Source organism: Pholis gunnellus (assembly GCF_910591455.1).
Source record: "Pholis gunnellus genome assembly, chromosome: 3".
NCBI lineage: Eukaryota > Metazoa > Chordata > Actinopteri > Perciformes > Pholidae > Pholis > Pholis gunnellus.
The window spans coordinates 19083396-19099135 of NC_136529.1; the positions used below are offsets into that span (position 1 = coordinate 19083396).

Below are 15740 nucleotides of genomic sequence, written 5' to 3' on the forward strand. Positions count from 1 at the left end.
ACCTTTTAGAGTCAAAACCTGTTTTGGTAAAGCTTCATTTTGACTAGTCAACTGGATTTTCACTGCTTCTATTCAGCTGCACTCCTTCAATCGCAATAGCGAAGTTATCATTCATAAAAGCAAGCAGAAAAAAAGTTTAGCAAAATGGTTTATGATGTAGCTATGCTCCAAATTGTACCATATCTTCTGTGATACCAATGTATGTTTTCACTTTTTCCCTCTAAAAATGGGTCTGACATCACACCTTTTATATAAAGTTTAGCTACCCTTTGACTTTGTTTTGTTTCTGCATTCCAGGACTGAGAAAATAGTTTTATCAGTACAGGCGAAGAGAGACAGTTTAATCCCAGTGAGAGCATACCTCAGCTGGGATAGTGAATCCATTCCCATACAGTAGTCCAAAGGCCTGCTTGCAAAAACAACAAGCTCATTAGCATCTGTGCTTTGTTCCTCCGAGTGGGGCATACAACTGGGGAAGGGGTGAGGGGCAGAGCTCCTACCACAAGGGATGATATAGCAAAAAGTGTCTGTAAAAAATACTAGAAGATATATTTTATGAAGCAAGCGCTTATTTTAAAGTGTTCGGTATTATACTCTGTAGGCTGTATGGCAGGGTTTGTAGGGTTTAGTATAAAAGGGTTGTTCTGTTTGAGACACGGTTGTGAGTGAGAGGGTCTGTTGTTCATAAAATGAGATTTACCTAGATTCTTGTCACTATATTCTGGTAAAAATGTAAGGTATAAGTGCAATACTGAGTAAAAGGGTTCTTTGATATTAAAATGAAACTAATAATCTTGCATTTCTCCCCCTGTGCTTCTTAAAGTTGTCTTCTGTAAATAGACCAGACTGAAAATTTTACAATGCTGTAGATCTATCTATTTATACTATTTCAAGGTTGTTCAAATGTATAATGGAGAGACGTAATATTCAATAAAATGCACACGATACTTTTCTCAAAAAGTCCATCATGGTTGTATGTGCTTACTGTTGTGAACGGACAAGATGTTTACATTTGTGGCTGTTATTTTTCTTTTGACTATTTTTAGAGATGCAGTACTTTACATTGCCTGTTGTTGTTTTTAACCCTGCTAAAATTCAATTATAGCTTTAAATCTGTGTCAATATGTTCTTTTTTTTTGTTGCTATTTCCTCTTTTCAAACTCAGAGCAGACTCAGTGACTCAGTGAGTATATTTTATCACAACACAGGTCGGTTACAACAGGTAGATTGAAGTGTTGTAATATTTCTTTTAATCTGAGCTCACTCCCGCTCCTTTGGCCTGGGGAATCTCCCAAGAGACTTTGGGGAATCAAATCATCACAACACATATTCAAACTGTAAAGCTGATGTCTAACTATCAGATCTGAAATGACTCCGGGCAGTGCGAGTCCAAATAACTTGGTTAATTGTGTTATGAGCTGGTTCAATGCGGTCACCGATCGACGCTTTCGACGTTTCTGATTTATGTAACCAGAACATTTTGCTCAACGTTACGTAAAGCCAATGTAGCCGTCTCCCGCACACAGGGATAGAAACGACCACGGTGCTTACAAACGAGCTCTACGGTTCTCTTCATATTCAGGCTCGTGTCAACGTAACCGTAGGATTTCAACCGCGTCGAGAAAATAACATTGTTTCAATTGACTGCGCTGTACTTTGAATGAAATGGCTCTCCCCGTCAGTCACAATTACACGAAGCCCGTCTGCTGTCTGGCGGAGCGCCGTGATTGGCTAACGACCGCCCAGGAGGCGCAATGGAGGTCCGTGATTGGTTGACAGCTGTCGATGAGGCGGGATCATTTCAGCTGCGACTGTCAAGATTGGTAAAAAAAAAAGAGAAAAAAAAAAAAAGCTGGCGCTGCTGCGTGCAGGTAAAAAGGAACAAGCGACACAAAACAGAAAACATTTGTCTTGGCAGAAAGCGAGGGCTGCGATGGAGACGGAGAAACATTTTCGTGCCACGGAACCCCAAAAGCGAAGCGTTTAAGTCGGTGAAAAAAGGCGCAACACCTTCGGCTTTCTTGGAAGAAAGTGCCGTTGTGTCAACCATCGCTCGGGCTCCCGGGGCACGCTTTGTACAGCGAGCAACTTGGACAGCTGCGTGTTTTCAAGCAAGCCATCAACAAAGAATGAAAGCATTCAAACGAGGTGAGCAGGCGTTCGCATCGTGTTGTGTTTTGTTTTTTTTAATCACTGCCATGCACGTTTATAACCCACGAAGTGTCCCGTCTGCGAGCACACTGTGTCTCCCCGCTGTTGGTTTTGCCTGGTATGCGGGCTTTTTTTTGTGTGTTGCGAAGCAAATGCAGCGTGTGTGTTGTGTGCTCCCGTTTGGAGGGACAGCTAGCCAGCTAGTTATCTCTGGAGGCGGGCATGGTGTCCATCTGGCGGCGTGACATGCGGGAGGCTGCGCTTTCCTGCCTGCCTCCTTTGTGCGCTCCAGATGGCTAATTTACCGAGTAGCTCGCTTTATATCTTTTATGAATGTAACATTTAGCATTATATTCCAGAGGGTTTGTTTTTTTGGCGTATATTTAGTTTCACTCTTGAGCGTGACGTTATCGCGCAACGAGACAAAGCGAGCGGATCTCCAAAGTTGATGTTTGGTGTGTAACGTTACTAACGGTCAGATTCAAATCCGTACCTCGGAGTGTGTTGTGAAGTTTAGTTCACCGTTGAGCTCTTTGGCCTCGTGTTCATATTAATATACAGAATGCTAGCAGCACTTTCCACATGACCAACGTGTACGTAACGTTAGAGGAGACGGTTGGTAAACAAAAAGTTGGGTTTGACTGCCTGTGAGTTGTTAACATGTGGCTGTTGCTGATGTGACACAATGTACTCTTAAGCTAACGTCAGTTTAAAATCTTTTGTTTTCTGTACTGAGTCTCGCATGGAATGAGGGCACATATGGTGCATCTTTAAATGTCTATGCGGTGATATAGTGGAGTGTTGTGGGCCACATAGTTTCTCTCAATGTTATTATAAGTAGGTTAACGTGAGATGTCTGTCAAGCATTAATGGGAGACTCGTGTTACAGACTACAGTACCTTCATACCAAATTAGACTTCATTTAACTCAGACATTATTAAAAGTTTACCTCATTCCAGAGGTTTTAAGAAAGATTTTTATTTATTTTTTGCCAAATGTCTGCAAAACTAGTGCAGTGATAAATGCATTATATCAGACAAGACACTTGATAAAACAAATGTTTCAGTAAGTGTTTTTTGTGTGCAAATGATCATTTAATTAATTGGGACCACAACATTTCATCCCAAATGATAAATCAGTCCTTAAATCTAGAGCTCAACTAAAACATTTAAATCAACAGGTCTGGTGTATTATTTTTAGGTGCTAGAGTGAAGCTCATTTAAAGAAATGGGGGGGGGGGGGGGGGGGGGGTGCATTGAGTTTGTATTTGTATGTTTTGTTTTTTTATTTGACCCCCACTAACTTGATTGTAGCACCCTCGTTGTCGAGGAATGCCGAATTCAAAAGATTTAGTCAACTACTCCTGCAGTACTGAGCCGAAGTGGCATGAGGTGAAAACGGCCTGCTTTGCATGGTCAATAGGCTCCTGGGCCACTGGCTACTGTGATGTTGATATGCACACAATCTTCTTTGTGAAGACAGGCGCTGCCCCGGGGGTCAGGTTTCACCCCAGCCCCACAGAAAGACATTCACTGCATTTTGTGGCCCACCCCTGGGATCAGGCATGCTCCATTTTGAGGGGAGATTCTCTCCAGTGGCCAACCGGAGACCGACCAAAAAAAAAAAAGCCCACAACAAAGTCCTGACCCCGAAGCCATTGTTTGAATTTATTCAGACCACAAACCTTACTTTTAAATTGGGTTAAATCGAGAGGTTAAAAGCAACCGTTGAGGATTGTGCACTTGTTCACAAATCAGGGAAAATCACTCCTTGAGTTTGCAAAACAGCCACTCGTACAACATGTTACAAGTTATCTGACACCTCATTTACAACGAGGGCCCATGATGAGCAACACAGAGGACTCTCTTAACTCTTTTATCTCAAATTATTTCCCCCTTTTCCCCTCAGCTCTGGAAGAAGAGCTTCGCCCGGAGCAGGAGCACTCCTCGGCCGTGTCGGACAGCGATGACGGCTCCCCGCTCGACCTGTCGGGACGGGGTCTATTTGGGAAACGCCGTCGCCGGGGCAACCTGCCGAAGGAGGCGGTGCATATCCTGCGGAGCTGGCTGTACGAGCACCGCTTCAACGCCTACCCGTCGGAGCAGGAGAAGCTCAGTCTGTCCGGTCAGACCAACCTCTCTGTGCTGCAGGTGAGGATTTATTTCATCTTGTTTTTGCCACAAGCACTCTGCACTTACCAGAGGAAATGACACTTTTGGTCTTCACTGTTTCTGCTTTCTGCTGGATGTATTCCCCTCTGAAGTAGAGCTGATTTTTACAGGTTCCACTGGATTTAAATGCTTTGTGTGTGAATATTATTTGTACTATTTGTAAAGCACATAAGTAGGTGGTAAATTATTACTCGTCTTGTAGCACAAAAGGCAGATCATCGGACTCAATTTAGTAATGTTTTATCTCTCTGAAGTTTGATTCACCGCAAGAACGGGGTTGGAACTATAGTCGTAACACCTTTTCCGTTTCTGTGATACTAAATTTTACCAACACGGTGAACACTTGAAAGCAAAACAACAACCTGGTGGTATTTGCACACTGCTGCTGAGAGTGAGCTTTTCCCAGCCCTCCCTTTTCACTTCATTACATCAGAAGAAGACATTTCCTCTTTCCCTCTCAACACTCGCAGGCATGCACGAACAGGCGGGCAGCATTAAAGACGGCATTACAGATTAGCATGAGGCAGCAGCAGCAGAGTTTCTTGGTGTGTAGTCAGTTCCCTGGAATGCCTTTGGCTGGCTTCTCTGTGGCTCAGCATATTTTAGCTCAGTCCTTCATTATTGCCAGCTGTCTGAGGGCTCTCATCTCGTCTGTCTCCCTCTCTTTCTTCCTTCCTTGTGTGGGAGGCCGTACCACTAGAGGGGGTAAGTAAGGCCTGTGTAAAGAAAATGTGTAGGTGGTTATTAAAATCACAGGCCTCAGATCATTTTTAGACCGTGGCTGTAATGCAGGCCCCCCAAGAGAAAAATGTAAAAGTACACCTTTGTGACTGAAAAGCCTTTTCTTTTTATTCAAGTAAAGCATCCGTGCAAGCAGCCAGTGTCAGTTATGTTCATGCAGAATTTCTTCCTCTTTTCCCAGATATGTAACTGGTTCATCAACGCACGTCGCCGCCTCCTCCCCGACCTGCTTCGCAAGGACGGCAAAGATCCCACAAAGTTCACCATCTCCCGCAAGGTCGGAGCTAAAAGTGAAGTCCACTCGGCTAACGGGGGCGGAGCCAGCTCTCCGGAAAGCAACTCCTCCACCGGCTCGTCTCAACAGCGGCCGTCCGTCATCCGCTCCGCCCCTACGCTGGACCTCAGTCTCCTCGGGAACACGGCGACGGCCATTCTGACCGGAGCGGGCTACCCGGGCAAGGAAGGGTCCGTCCAGGCGCTGATGAAGCTGGACACCCAAAGTCTGCTGAGGGAAGCGGAGGAACAGGGGGCCAATATGGTTTGTCTCACCAGCACAACAATGGCAGCTAGCCCCACCAGTGGCCTCTTCAACACGCCGCCCCCGACTCCTCCCGAGCTGTTCCCCACCCAGGACTTCAGCGACTTGAGGCTCCTGGTCGACGCGGCACTGCAAAGGGCGGCGGAGCAGGAGAACCTGAAGAGGCTCCAGGAGAGCCAGAACGGACCCGCAGAGGCTGTAAAGACTGAACTGGTGGAGGCAAAGTGTAGCGCGTACAGCAGTGACACGGGGCCCACACCGCCTCCAGAGGACAGCCAACAAGTCATGGATCCCTCCAGGGTGCAGAGTCTGATGGAGAAGGCTATGGCTGTTCCAGTGTCAACTGTGACTTCAGGAAAGGATCCAGTGCCTCTGTCTTTAACCGCGTCTGTCCCAGTCGCACCTCCGTTCTTGGTTTCTGCCTCGAGGCTATCTCCTCTCCTGATGGATAAAGTAATCTGGAGCCCCTTAGACAAGGACACAGCCTCCAGCCCAAACCAGCCTCAGCTCATCACAGCGCATCTGCCTACTGTAGTGCCAGTGTCTGCCTCAGTTTTAGAACAACCGAATTCCCAGAAACCAGCCGCTGCTTCAGCCTCGAGCTCACTTCCAGCTCCACTGCCCGTCTCTTTGCCATCAGCAGTCCTAGTCCCGGCCACAAGCCCCGCCTCTGTCACGGCTCCTAGCCAGGCTTCTTCCCAGACTGTAGCGCTTGTTCCAGCTGCTCCACCTCCAGCCGTCACCTCTTTCACAGACCCCAGAGGATTCCCGCTTTGCCTGCCGTTCCACATGTCCCCCATAATCCCAGTCAGTGTTCCGTGTCCGTCACCCGCTTCGACCGCAGAGTCGTCTCCAGCCCCCGTTCACAACCCAGTCTTTGCCTCGACGCAAACTCCAACTCCTCTGTCCGCCTCAGCACAAATATCCTCCTCTACGCCAGCGATGACGCCTCTTCTGGGCCTGGCTTCCCCCCTCACTGCTCCGCTCCAGCCTTCCTCCACTACCACCAGCATCAGTAGCAGGAATTCAGCAGCGGTGCCCAGTGTTTGGAGCATGGTCCATGCTGACACCAGGCAACCCAGTTCTCTTCAAGGGGTAAAGACCCCCATCACCACAGTGTGGGGCCCGCAGCACAGCCTGCACTCAGTGAGTGAAGCTGTTAACTAGGAGCCGGAAGTTGGCCCACCCCTTTTCTTTTTTTTTATATATATATCTGGGAGGAGAGAAGCCAAACATTCCTGTTGGCTGGACAACACTGTATATAGGAGAATGTATCTTCATCACAAGTCCCCTTTAGTCATTAACGCCTGTGCCTGCAGAATACAGGGAATGAGATCAGATGAACTGGGACAAAGTGAAGCAACAAACGAGAGGTGTTATAGAGACTTGCTGTTTCAAGCAACTTTTTATTGTTTAAATATGCTGTTCTTGACTGAGGCACCTGCGGGTAAGAACACTTTTTCCTTTTTTTTTTTTTTATGTCATATCTCGACAGGAGCATTCCTCGGTGCAGAGTCATTGTATTGTACAGTTTTTGATGCCATTTGTCTTTCCACATTACAATTTATAAACGAGGAGGAAATATCCCATAATTGTACAAAATGTCGAACGGTGTCGTTTTCAGGACCAGCAGTTAGCCTCTTCAGTAGCAGTACTGGACATTATTGAATGTACTAAAAGACATAGATATCATTGCCTATCATCCATTCTCCTCCAGGATAAAAAGGAGGACATGAATGGTTTTTCCCCACGCTCGGCAACAACACCATAGACCTCTTAAGAATTGAGTCTGTTTTTTACTCTTTACATTTCCCCCCATTTTTTCCTCTGAAATGACCAGAAAGGGAAATTGATTGTACTGCAGCGAGCCTGATTGAATGACGCGATGCATCTGTCTCCCCCCCCCCCCCCCCCCCCCTCCTGCCTTTTTATAGCTAAGGAGCTTCATTGTCATCTCAACCTTTCAACACATGCTCTCAAGCGCCACGTGTTCCTTTGTTTGCCGTTTCCAATTTATAAATAGGAGCCATGTTTTAGCTGGAAGTGAAGCGGTTCTGTCCGTTACTTTGTGCGTCCTTGATTGGTTGTGTACGATTTTCAGGGATTGTTGAGGAGGAGGAGGAGGGCTGTGGATAAAGGATGAAGGGGAGAGGGTCACATTGGATCTGTTACAGAAATCAATTTCAGTGGAGAGGCGATGACATCAAGCTCTTGCAGCTACTCGACTGAAACGTTTCACTTGCTGTGAGACTCGGTGCCTTTTTATCTTTTGTGGCGCGAAACACTTTAAACATTGGATCCTGTTATTTGGGGAAGAGATAAATTACCCAGATTTCCCTGTCGATTTAGGGCCTTATGATTTTGTTTTAGGTATTTCAAACCTGCATGTCTTACTAGTGGAAAGATGAATTGATGCGTATAGTGTCTTGGCAAAGCAAAATGTAGCAGATGTACTGAAATAGCTGACATTTTGAAGTTTGTTTTTTTTCTTCCCGGGGGGGGGCGACAGCATAAGAATATCATATTCCTCATTAGTGCTTTCCACCTGTGTTTAGAAATGGTTTCTTTTAGAGTTTCTAATCATTCACAGAGCTGTAGTTTCCATGAAACTGTCGTAGCATAAACCACAATATATCGGGCATCTCTTAACTGTAGCATCATGTGGAAAGGGTCCTATGTGAATAATACTATAGCAGGATTGTGCGTCACATCTTCAATACTGTCATGTTTACCAGCGTCATTGAGCTGTGCTCTGTTCAAACGGTCACATTTTACTTGTGCAAGGAGTTTGGGAAGACAAAGGGAGAACGTCAGGTGTTAGGCCAGAGTGCTGCTGAGTGCTGACACCATCAAAATTATTGTTGCGCAACTCTCCTCTTATTCCCACTTCTGTTGTTTTGTATGTCCCTCCTCACTGCCGGTGATGCTCTGTGGACGGCGATGGAAATGTTTTACTTGTTTTCTTTTGTTACAGGTACTCACTAGACTGATGTGCATTTATACCTCAATTTACACAGGTTATGTCAGGCTTGGGTCATATGTAGAATACTAAGTATTAAATTAATATTTTTATTGTTCATATACTACATCATGCCACTGTGACAACACCTTTTAATCAGTTGAGATATACTGGAAATAGCTGGCTAAAGATTAGGCAGGCAGTTTTTTTGTTTTTTTTTAGCAATGTTTATATGTGATTTTAGATTTCAAATGACACTCCACTCCGATCAGACAATGTGATGATGCATGTAAATATTTTCAGTCATGTTTTTTTTCTTTTTTGTTTGTATTGGCATGGACTTTATCTCGAACTATGTAGTTTCTTTACAGCCAAATGCATTCAAAATGTTGTTCCAGTTCATGTTGTGAATCATGACCGACCGTTGGCAGTATGACTGGCTGCTGTGCCTTAAACCTACGACTGAGGGACCAATGTTCCTTTTTATATAAAAACTTCTCAATAGTCTGTGCAATATATGCCTTAAACTTTAAATGTGTGTTTTGTATAAGCATTTCAAAGAAATAAAAGTTCAGTTTTTCATAATTGCCATTTCAGTGTTTTCTTGCCCTTAACGCTTGAGTTTATTTCGATTTCATTTTTTGAGTAACTATATTGCAACATATTTGCTCAATTACTTTCTTACAATAGCCCTTTTTACACACTAGGGTCCTGGTATTGTGCATGCTGACTCACTGTCACGGCTTACTGAGTGGCATGGTTAAATATATATTTGAAATTGTTAAATGTCAGTGCAATTAGTAAGTTCTTACAAGTCAAACTGTCTGCCGTGAAAATGGCATTTATAAAATCTTCCAAAACATTTTTAGTAAATATTTCTGTTGCTGTATTAATTTCTCCTGGATCAATTGAAAAGAATAAAGGTGACGTCACAATTATGTGCACCAATCAGGATTGATCAAATATTTGAAACTGACATTTGTTGGGTTGTTCAGCAACTGTCAATCAAATGTAGTCAAACTACACCTAACAGTCCCGATAAAGCAAATTTGTTTGAGTACTACTTGCAGTAGTGAACATTTAATTAACATTGAAAAGTAACTACGTTTCCAAGTTGGTGCATTCATGGTCATGTATACGGCTCAAACTATATTTTTTGGTAACCGGTCGTAGTGCAAAGTACAGTGTACTGCTTTGTTGGACAAAGCTCTAAAACTGAAAGCACTGATGAAACAGTGTGTAAGTAGTAGGAGGCACTTACTTGAAAAACATGGTACAAAAACACCGACACTGTTCTTCTGATCAACATGAATAAACTTTATTTGCCTGAGCAACAGTTCAAGCCCGAATTCCTTCAACAACACAAACTTGCCTGATCCTTCAAGTACACGCAACCAGCTGATGGGAAAAACAATTCAGTATAAAAGCGCTAATTATTTTCTTAAGCAGAAGCACTCACCACTTTCAATGAACACAATCAGAATGATCAGATTTCTTTTTATCCATTTTTAAACACAGGAATACAAATATTACAGGTATGGAGACGTGTTGCAGTGCTTGTGCAGTAGCTAATTGGCAGGTAAGAGGTAAACATTGCTGGTACTGTATGTGGCACCGAATCTTACAGTCCAAAAGCACCCTGCGCACACACACGATGTGTTGATGCATCCAACCAGCAGTCCGTGAAGCCGCAGGAGACTTGTAGCTATGCGATGCAAATACACCTCTTCATGGTAATCAACGATATTGCAAAATATTTCTGTGGATCCCAAATGAATCCCAAGCTCCTACCTTTAATACACATGTTTAAATCTAAACTTCAACACAATGGACAATTGATGCGTCTTTCAGTTTCTCTAAAACCTACAAGGTCTGTAAAAAGGTAGGAACTAAGGGTTAATTTGTGGTGGAGTATGTGTGCGGGGGCCCCCCAAGGAAGTCGGTGTCTCCCTCTACTCGTCGTCCTTGTCTTTGGCGCCGTGTTTGAGGATGCGCGTGAACTCTGCGTAGTTGAAGTTGCCCTTCTTGTCAATGGGCGCCTCGCGGAACAGCTCGTCCACATCTTCATCTGTGAAGCGGTCGCCCATGGTGGTCAGCAGCTCCCTCAGATGGTCCTCGTGGATCACACCTTGGACACAGGTAAGACCCATTGAGCTCCAAAATGCTTGAGAGCGAAAGGGCCATGAACCTTTGTTACCAGTATTGTGTTTATGCCGACTCACCAGACCCCTCCTCGTCAAAGCAGGCGAAAGCGTTGCGAATGACGTCCTCGGGGTCCGTTCCGTTGAGCCTCTCTCCAAACATGGTGAGGAACATGGTGAAGTTGATGGGCCCCGGTGCTTCGCTCATCATCCCCTCCAGGTATTCATCAGAGGGGTTCTTACCTGAGGACGAACAACACTGTTACATGCATCGTCTTTATCTTGGGACTACACAAAAAAACTAAAAACAGGAAGTGTTTCCTTGTGCTTCTAGAAGAACCCAGCTGCTATAAACGGTGGTCAACTTATTTAGTTGCGAAGAACTAATTAAGAACGCAATCCAGCAGTTCTGAAGGAACCTTTCGGAGGCACATAAATTCAGTTTTTTTAATTTCATCTATATGTAAAAAGACAATTAAGATATTGTGACCTTTAGCTCCATTAACAGTGAATCCGTACATGTCCTATAGTGCAGCTCTTTAGCATCTTTTGTCACACACCTAATAAATGCCCACGTCTTTCAAACGCCTCACTTCTGTTTTGTAATGAAGGCATTTCTTGGAGCACTAAAAACTAAGTGTAGTGAGAAGATGCCAGTTTACCCAGCGAGGCCAGCATGTCATGCAGATCCTCCTTGTCGATGAAACCGTCTCTGTTCTGGTCGATCATGTTGAACGCCTCTTTGAACTCCTGGATCTGAGACTGGTCGAACATGGCGAACACGTTGGAGGTGGCCCTCTGAGGACGCTTCTTGGTGGTCTTTCCCTTGGCACGCTTGCTCGACATGGTGGCGGCTGGATCTGGGCCTGTGCACATTCAAAAAGGCACGACTCATGGATTATATTGCAATAATGATGCACCACCAGGGGATAGCATGGCTTAAGGTATATTGCCTGCTACCACAGCTTGACATGAATACAGATTTCAGCATCCATGTGAAAAGACGAGCTGAATTTTATGCATATTTTGCAGTTCTGAAAGATGGGATGCAGCCATGTGGCTCTTTTATATGTTCTCTTCTGTTTGCCCCAAGCAGGAGAATCTTTTTCTCTGGCTTCCTCTAGAGAATCACACTCTCCCTAGATGTCGGGTACAGTGATGGGTGTGAAAATGACAGGTCTCCACTGTGCACACTGCAGCTAACTTCAGATCCTTCCAGAATTAGACCCGTCACTCATGTTCAGGTCTGCAAGGATTTGTCCTGCGTGCATGTGCGTGCGTGTGTTCTGTGATTGTGTTGTACCCAGTGGGAAATAGCAGACAGAAGACGGACGGACAGGCTGGACAGGCAGGAGGGAGCAGGTGAATGTGGCTGATTAGTCGCATACGAGGTATGATGGAATGCCTTGCGAGGCGCTGAGGTGAAGATAATTTATTCAGTGTGAGATTGCACACCCTTTCCTGAAATGCAAGGTTTTGTTTCCAGTCTTTAATTTACAACTTGAAAATTACATAATTATGCCACGTTTCTCAGATGTACATGCTATTTTGTTGTATTATCTTGTCCGCGATATTTGACTTCAGTGGAAGAGCATGTCTCAAATGCATCTTCAAATGTGCTGTGCTTAGACCTTTACCGGAAAGCTACAGCAATCCCCAAAGTGTTTATCGTGTCCAGACAAGTCACTTCCTCTCAAATATCAGGTGGCAAAAGGAAATCCCTCAAATAAACACAAACTTTGTTAAGGATAAGACAGAGAGTAGATGTCATTTTGTAAAATAAAAATAAGTGTTGATCTTCAGTGGGCCCAGGTAATTAAGATGTGAGGTTACAATAGGTAGGCTTAATTTACAATAATTTAAATCAATAAACAATTGCTATAACATGCCATCTAGTCTCTGTATCAGAATAATCTATATCACATATTTACTACAAATTCAAATAATTCTTCTGGCTACCAACATTTGAACACATTTCTGTATTTTAGGAGCAAAATACTTCTACATCCATGTATTTTATAGCACATTATAGTAAAGGCAACACTGCAGTGCAATCCACCACTTATAAATAGCTCCTTCCTGCCCTATATTCATCAAATCTCTGTCTCCAAAGACACCGTCTGTGTGACACCGTCATCATTTTTAATGGGCTATGTGTCTGTCTCAGCTGTCATGATTGCACTCAGAAAAGTTAGAATTGAGCAGCTTTGACTATCAATTTATCTTGAATCTATAGAGACGTTTATTTCTCAGTTGGTCTCTATACAAATGAATGCTACTGTATCACTAGGGCAGAATTATAACGTTTATTGTCGATGCAAATTAGTATGACCAGCCGGTTCTGTCCAGAGTTCATAATCTTGATGAATAACTGGATTGTCCACAGTAACATTTACATAAAATACATTAAATCCAAAAATGGATCTGTGTGTGTGTTTGGCTTTTCAGTATTAAAAAGGTTACAAGAAGCACATTCATGTACTTTCTCACAATACCAAACACACCCACAGTTTTTACCAGCGGTGATTCCACTCTTTATTGTCTCACACTTGCAGACACATGTTGGATCAGTCTCTCCTTTCATTCCACTACTGTTTGGCTCCTTGTGTCCCGTCATGTGCCAGAAAAGAGAAGAAATCTGGAAGGTGTGTGCTTTTGGCCCAAAGCCCTTTCATTCTCCATTTAACAGTTGCAGAGGAAGCTGGAAACAAAACAGCGTTTAGCTCCAATTTAAGGTTCCTGGGAACAGAGGAATTCCACAGACTCATTCTTGTTTGGCTCCTCTGATACAGTACAGTAGGGCACTGTTTCCTGGAGAGGCTGGTCGTCTGTTTCAAGCAATCAGTAAGATAGATTCTTTGACTTGTGCGATTATTAAACAACCTGGTGTCCAGGTGCCGTAGCGACCGCTGAAATCTTCTGCACAGAGTGGATCAACGAGGATTCACAAAGAGGCTGAGAACAAATAGTTCTGGGACTTCAGCGACGTCAGCATTTGGCTGACATGCCTCAATTGTATTTGTTCTCTGTCCACCACAGCTCCTCTGTGAACCCTTTCATCCAGTGGGATGACAAAGCTTCTCTGTCCCTTCACCCAAGCAAGAACACACAGACACACACACACACGCACACACACACACACACACACACACTTTGATATCACCAAACAGTCTGGCTGTCATCTTTCACTCTCTAATGCCAGGCCTCATAGGTCACCACTACTCAAGTGAAGACCGAAACGCCACCGGTCAGGAATTCCAAAAACAAACATGAGAATACGATGGAAGTTAAGCTCTCATCGCCTATTAAAAGACAACATCAGAGGCGCATATGTCTGTGTGTGTGTGCGTGTGTGTGTGTATGAGATCTAAATGGGTCACCTGCATTCAGAAATTCCTCTGTCTAATGTGCCGTAGTGATGAGATAGAAGTACACGGCACATGTATAGAGTACATTTACACTGCATACACAAACAAATACTCAGATCTAAAAGGTGAATTACAAGTCTCTGTTCGTGTTGATCAAAAGATGAAAAAGCAATATTGTAAGTTTATCAAAGAGCCACTGAACCTCTCTGTAACTTTATCCTCTCCCTCACTCTCAATACCACTGAGCTCTTACACATTCTGTCCTTTCTAAAAACATCAAATATGAGCTTTTTAACAATTTGTATGCATGACAATGTGCAACCCAGTGGTAAAATCAGCTTTCTTTCTCACCTTGGCTTCAGGTAGAAATATCTGGAAGTCCCTCAATCTCCTTTTAGTCTGGGTCCAACACAGCAGTGCGAAAGGGAAGCAGGCAGTTCTCCTGAAAAGTTTGTTTAAAGAATCAGACTCCCGGTTGGGTCCCTCCCCTTTCGGCCCCGGCCAATGGAGAGGACGGCATGTCCCATACAAAGACATCTCAGGCCAGGCCGTTTCTCCATACAAGGCAAAAGAATGCACGGGCTGCAGCTTGCTGCTGCCACAGACGCTGCTCGGGATGTTTGGGGAAAAGGCAGAAATGACAGGAACTACGATAAGGCTGCCTTATTTAGAGAAACGGGCCCAAACGTTTAGAGAAGCCTTTGTGTGCTGGAGAGTTGTGAGCAGATGCAGAGCAGTTTAGAAAGCCAGTGTTTCTGTTGTAGGGCCGTGGCTCTCCTTAAATAGGCAGTTTGGCTGGCCATCACTGGGGCCTGAACGTGAAGGGAACATCTTAAGTTGTGTCATTGAGTTAACATACAAACCTACTTGACAATTATTCACTGTAAGGAAATCTGCACTGCTGCAGCTTTAGGTGTTGTCATTTTTTGTATGTTAAGATGTTAAGATATTGATGCCTACTGTCTTGATGGAATAAGTTCATGTGTAGAATATTCATCTCCTTAATTGGGCAGAGCATAATGTAAGCACAAGAGTAGCTTGTATGTTTTTATTTTGGCATTTACTTTAATTGCAAATAATATACATGTTTTTTTATAGCCCCATAGCCCTTTTTATACTCTGTACATTTTAAAGGTATAACACATCAAAAATGTGTTTTTATTTAATTGTAAAATTACCATTATTTTGTCATTTCAGTGTTGCTTTGCTGTGATGGTCATGATAAAGTTCTTTGATAAAAGTGCGCAGCCTTCTGCGCATTGAAACTTTGATTTACAATTTACAACATAACTATGCTCTTGTCCTTCATCTCTCTTTCATTAGACCGAGTGTGCATTCTAAGAATATATGTATCAAATATATTCATATTGTTTTTTATCAATAAAACAGAAAATCATCTGTTTTGTGCATTGCAGCATCTGTTTGCAGCATTCCCACATTTTAGTAAAAATTTTGAGATAAAGTATTGTTATTTTATTGAGTTGAAATTATGGAAAAATAGACACAGAGCATGTTTAGAAGCGTTCAGTCAAAGAAAGGAGGCGTCTGAGGCTGTGTTCAGGTGCAGTGATGCCCTCTGCTGGACCACACTAGTTACCATTTCTGAAATACTGAAAACCTGTGAATGGATGATGACGAGGACTAAAATAACGTGGAACGGCTGTGAAATTG

General features: G+C 43.7%; 1 protein-coding gene across 1 annotated transcript; it reads right to left on the reverse strand.

Moving 5' to 3' along the window:
• Nucleotides 1-9862: 9862 nt before the first annotated feature.
• On the reverse strand, nucleotides 9863-14542 carry myl9b (myosin, light chain 9b, regulatory). The gene is made up of 4 exons (XM_079183697.1): nucleotides 14421-14542; nucleotides 11364-11567; nucleotides 10783-10944; nucleotides 9863-10688 (listed from the first exon to the last, which is right to left on the reverse strand). The coding sequence occupies exons 2-4, from the start codon at nucleotides 11545-11547 to the stop codon at nucleotides 10513-10515; spliced, it is 522 nt and encodes a 173-aa protein (XP_079039823.1). The 5' UTR covers nucleotides 11548-11567; nucleotides 14421-14542; the 3' UTR covers nucleotides 9863-10512.
• Nucleotides 14543-15740: the final 1198 nt, after the last annotated feature.

What these genes read in the sequence shown, in the direction of transcription:
- myl9b (XM_079183697.1), bottom strand. Translation starts at nt 11,547, where the DNA reads ATGTCGAGCAAGCGTGCCAAGGGAAAGACCACCAAGAAGCGTCCTCAG. An exon ending in TGACATGCTGGCCTCGCTGG is followed by an intron (nt 10,945 to 11,363) that starts GTAAACTGGCAT and finishes GTTCGTCCTCAG; the next exon opens with GTAAGAACCCCTCTGATGAA. An exon ending in CTTTGACGAGGAGGGGTCTG is followed by an intron (nt 10,689 to 10,782) that starts GTGAGTCGGCAT and finishes CCTGTGTCCAAG; the next exon opens with GTGTGATCCACGAGGACCAT.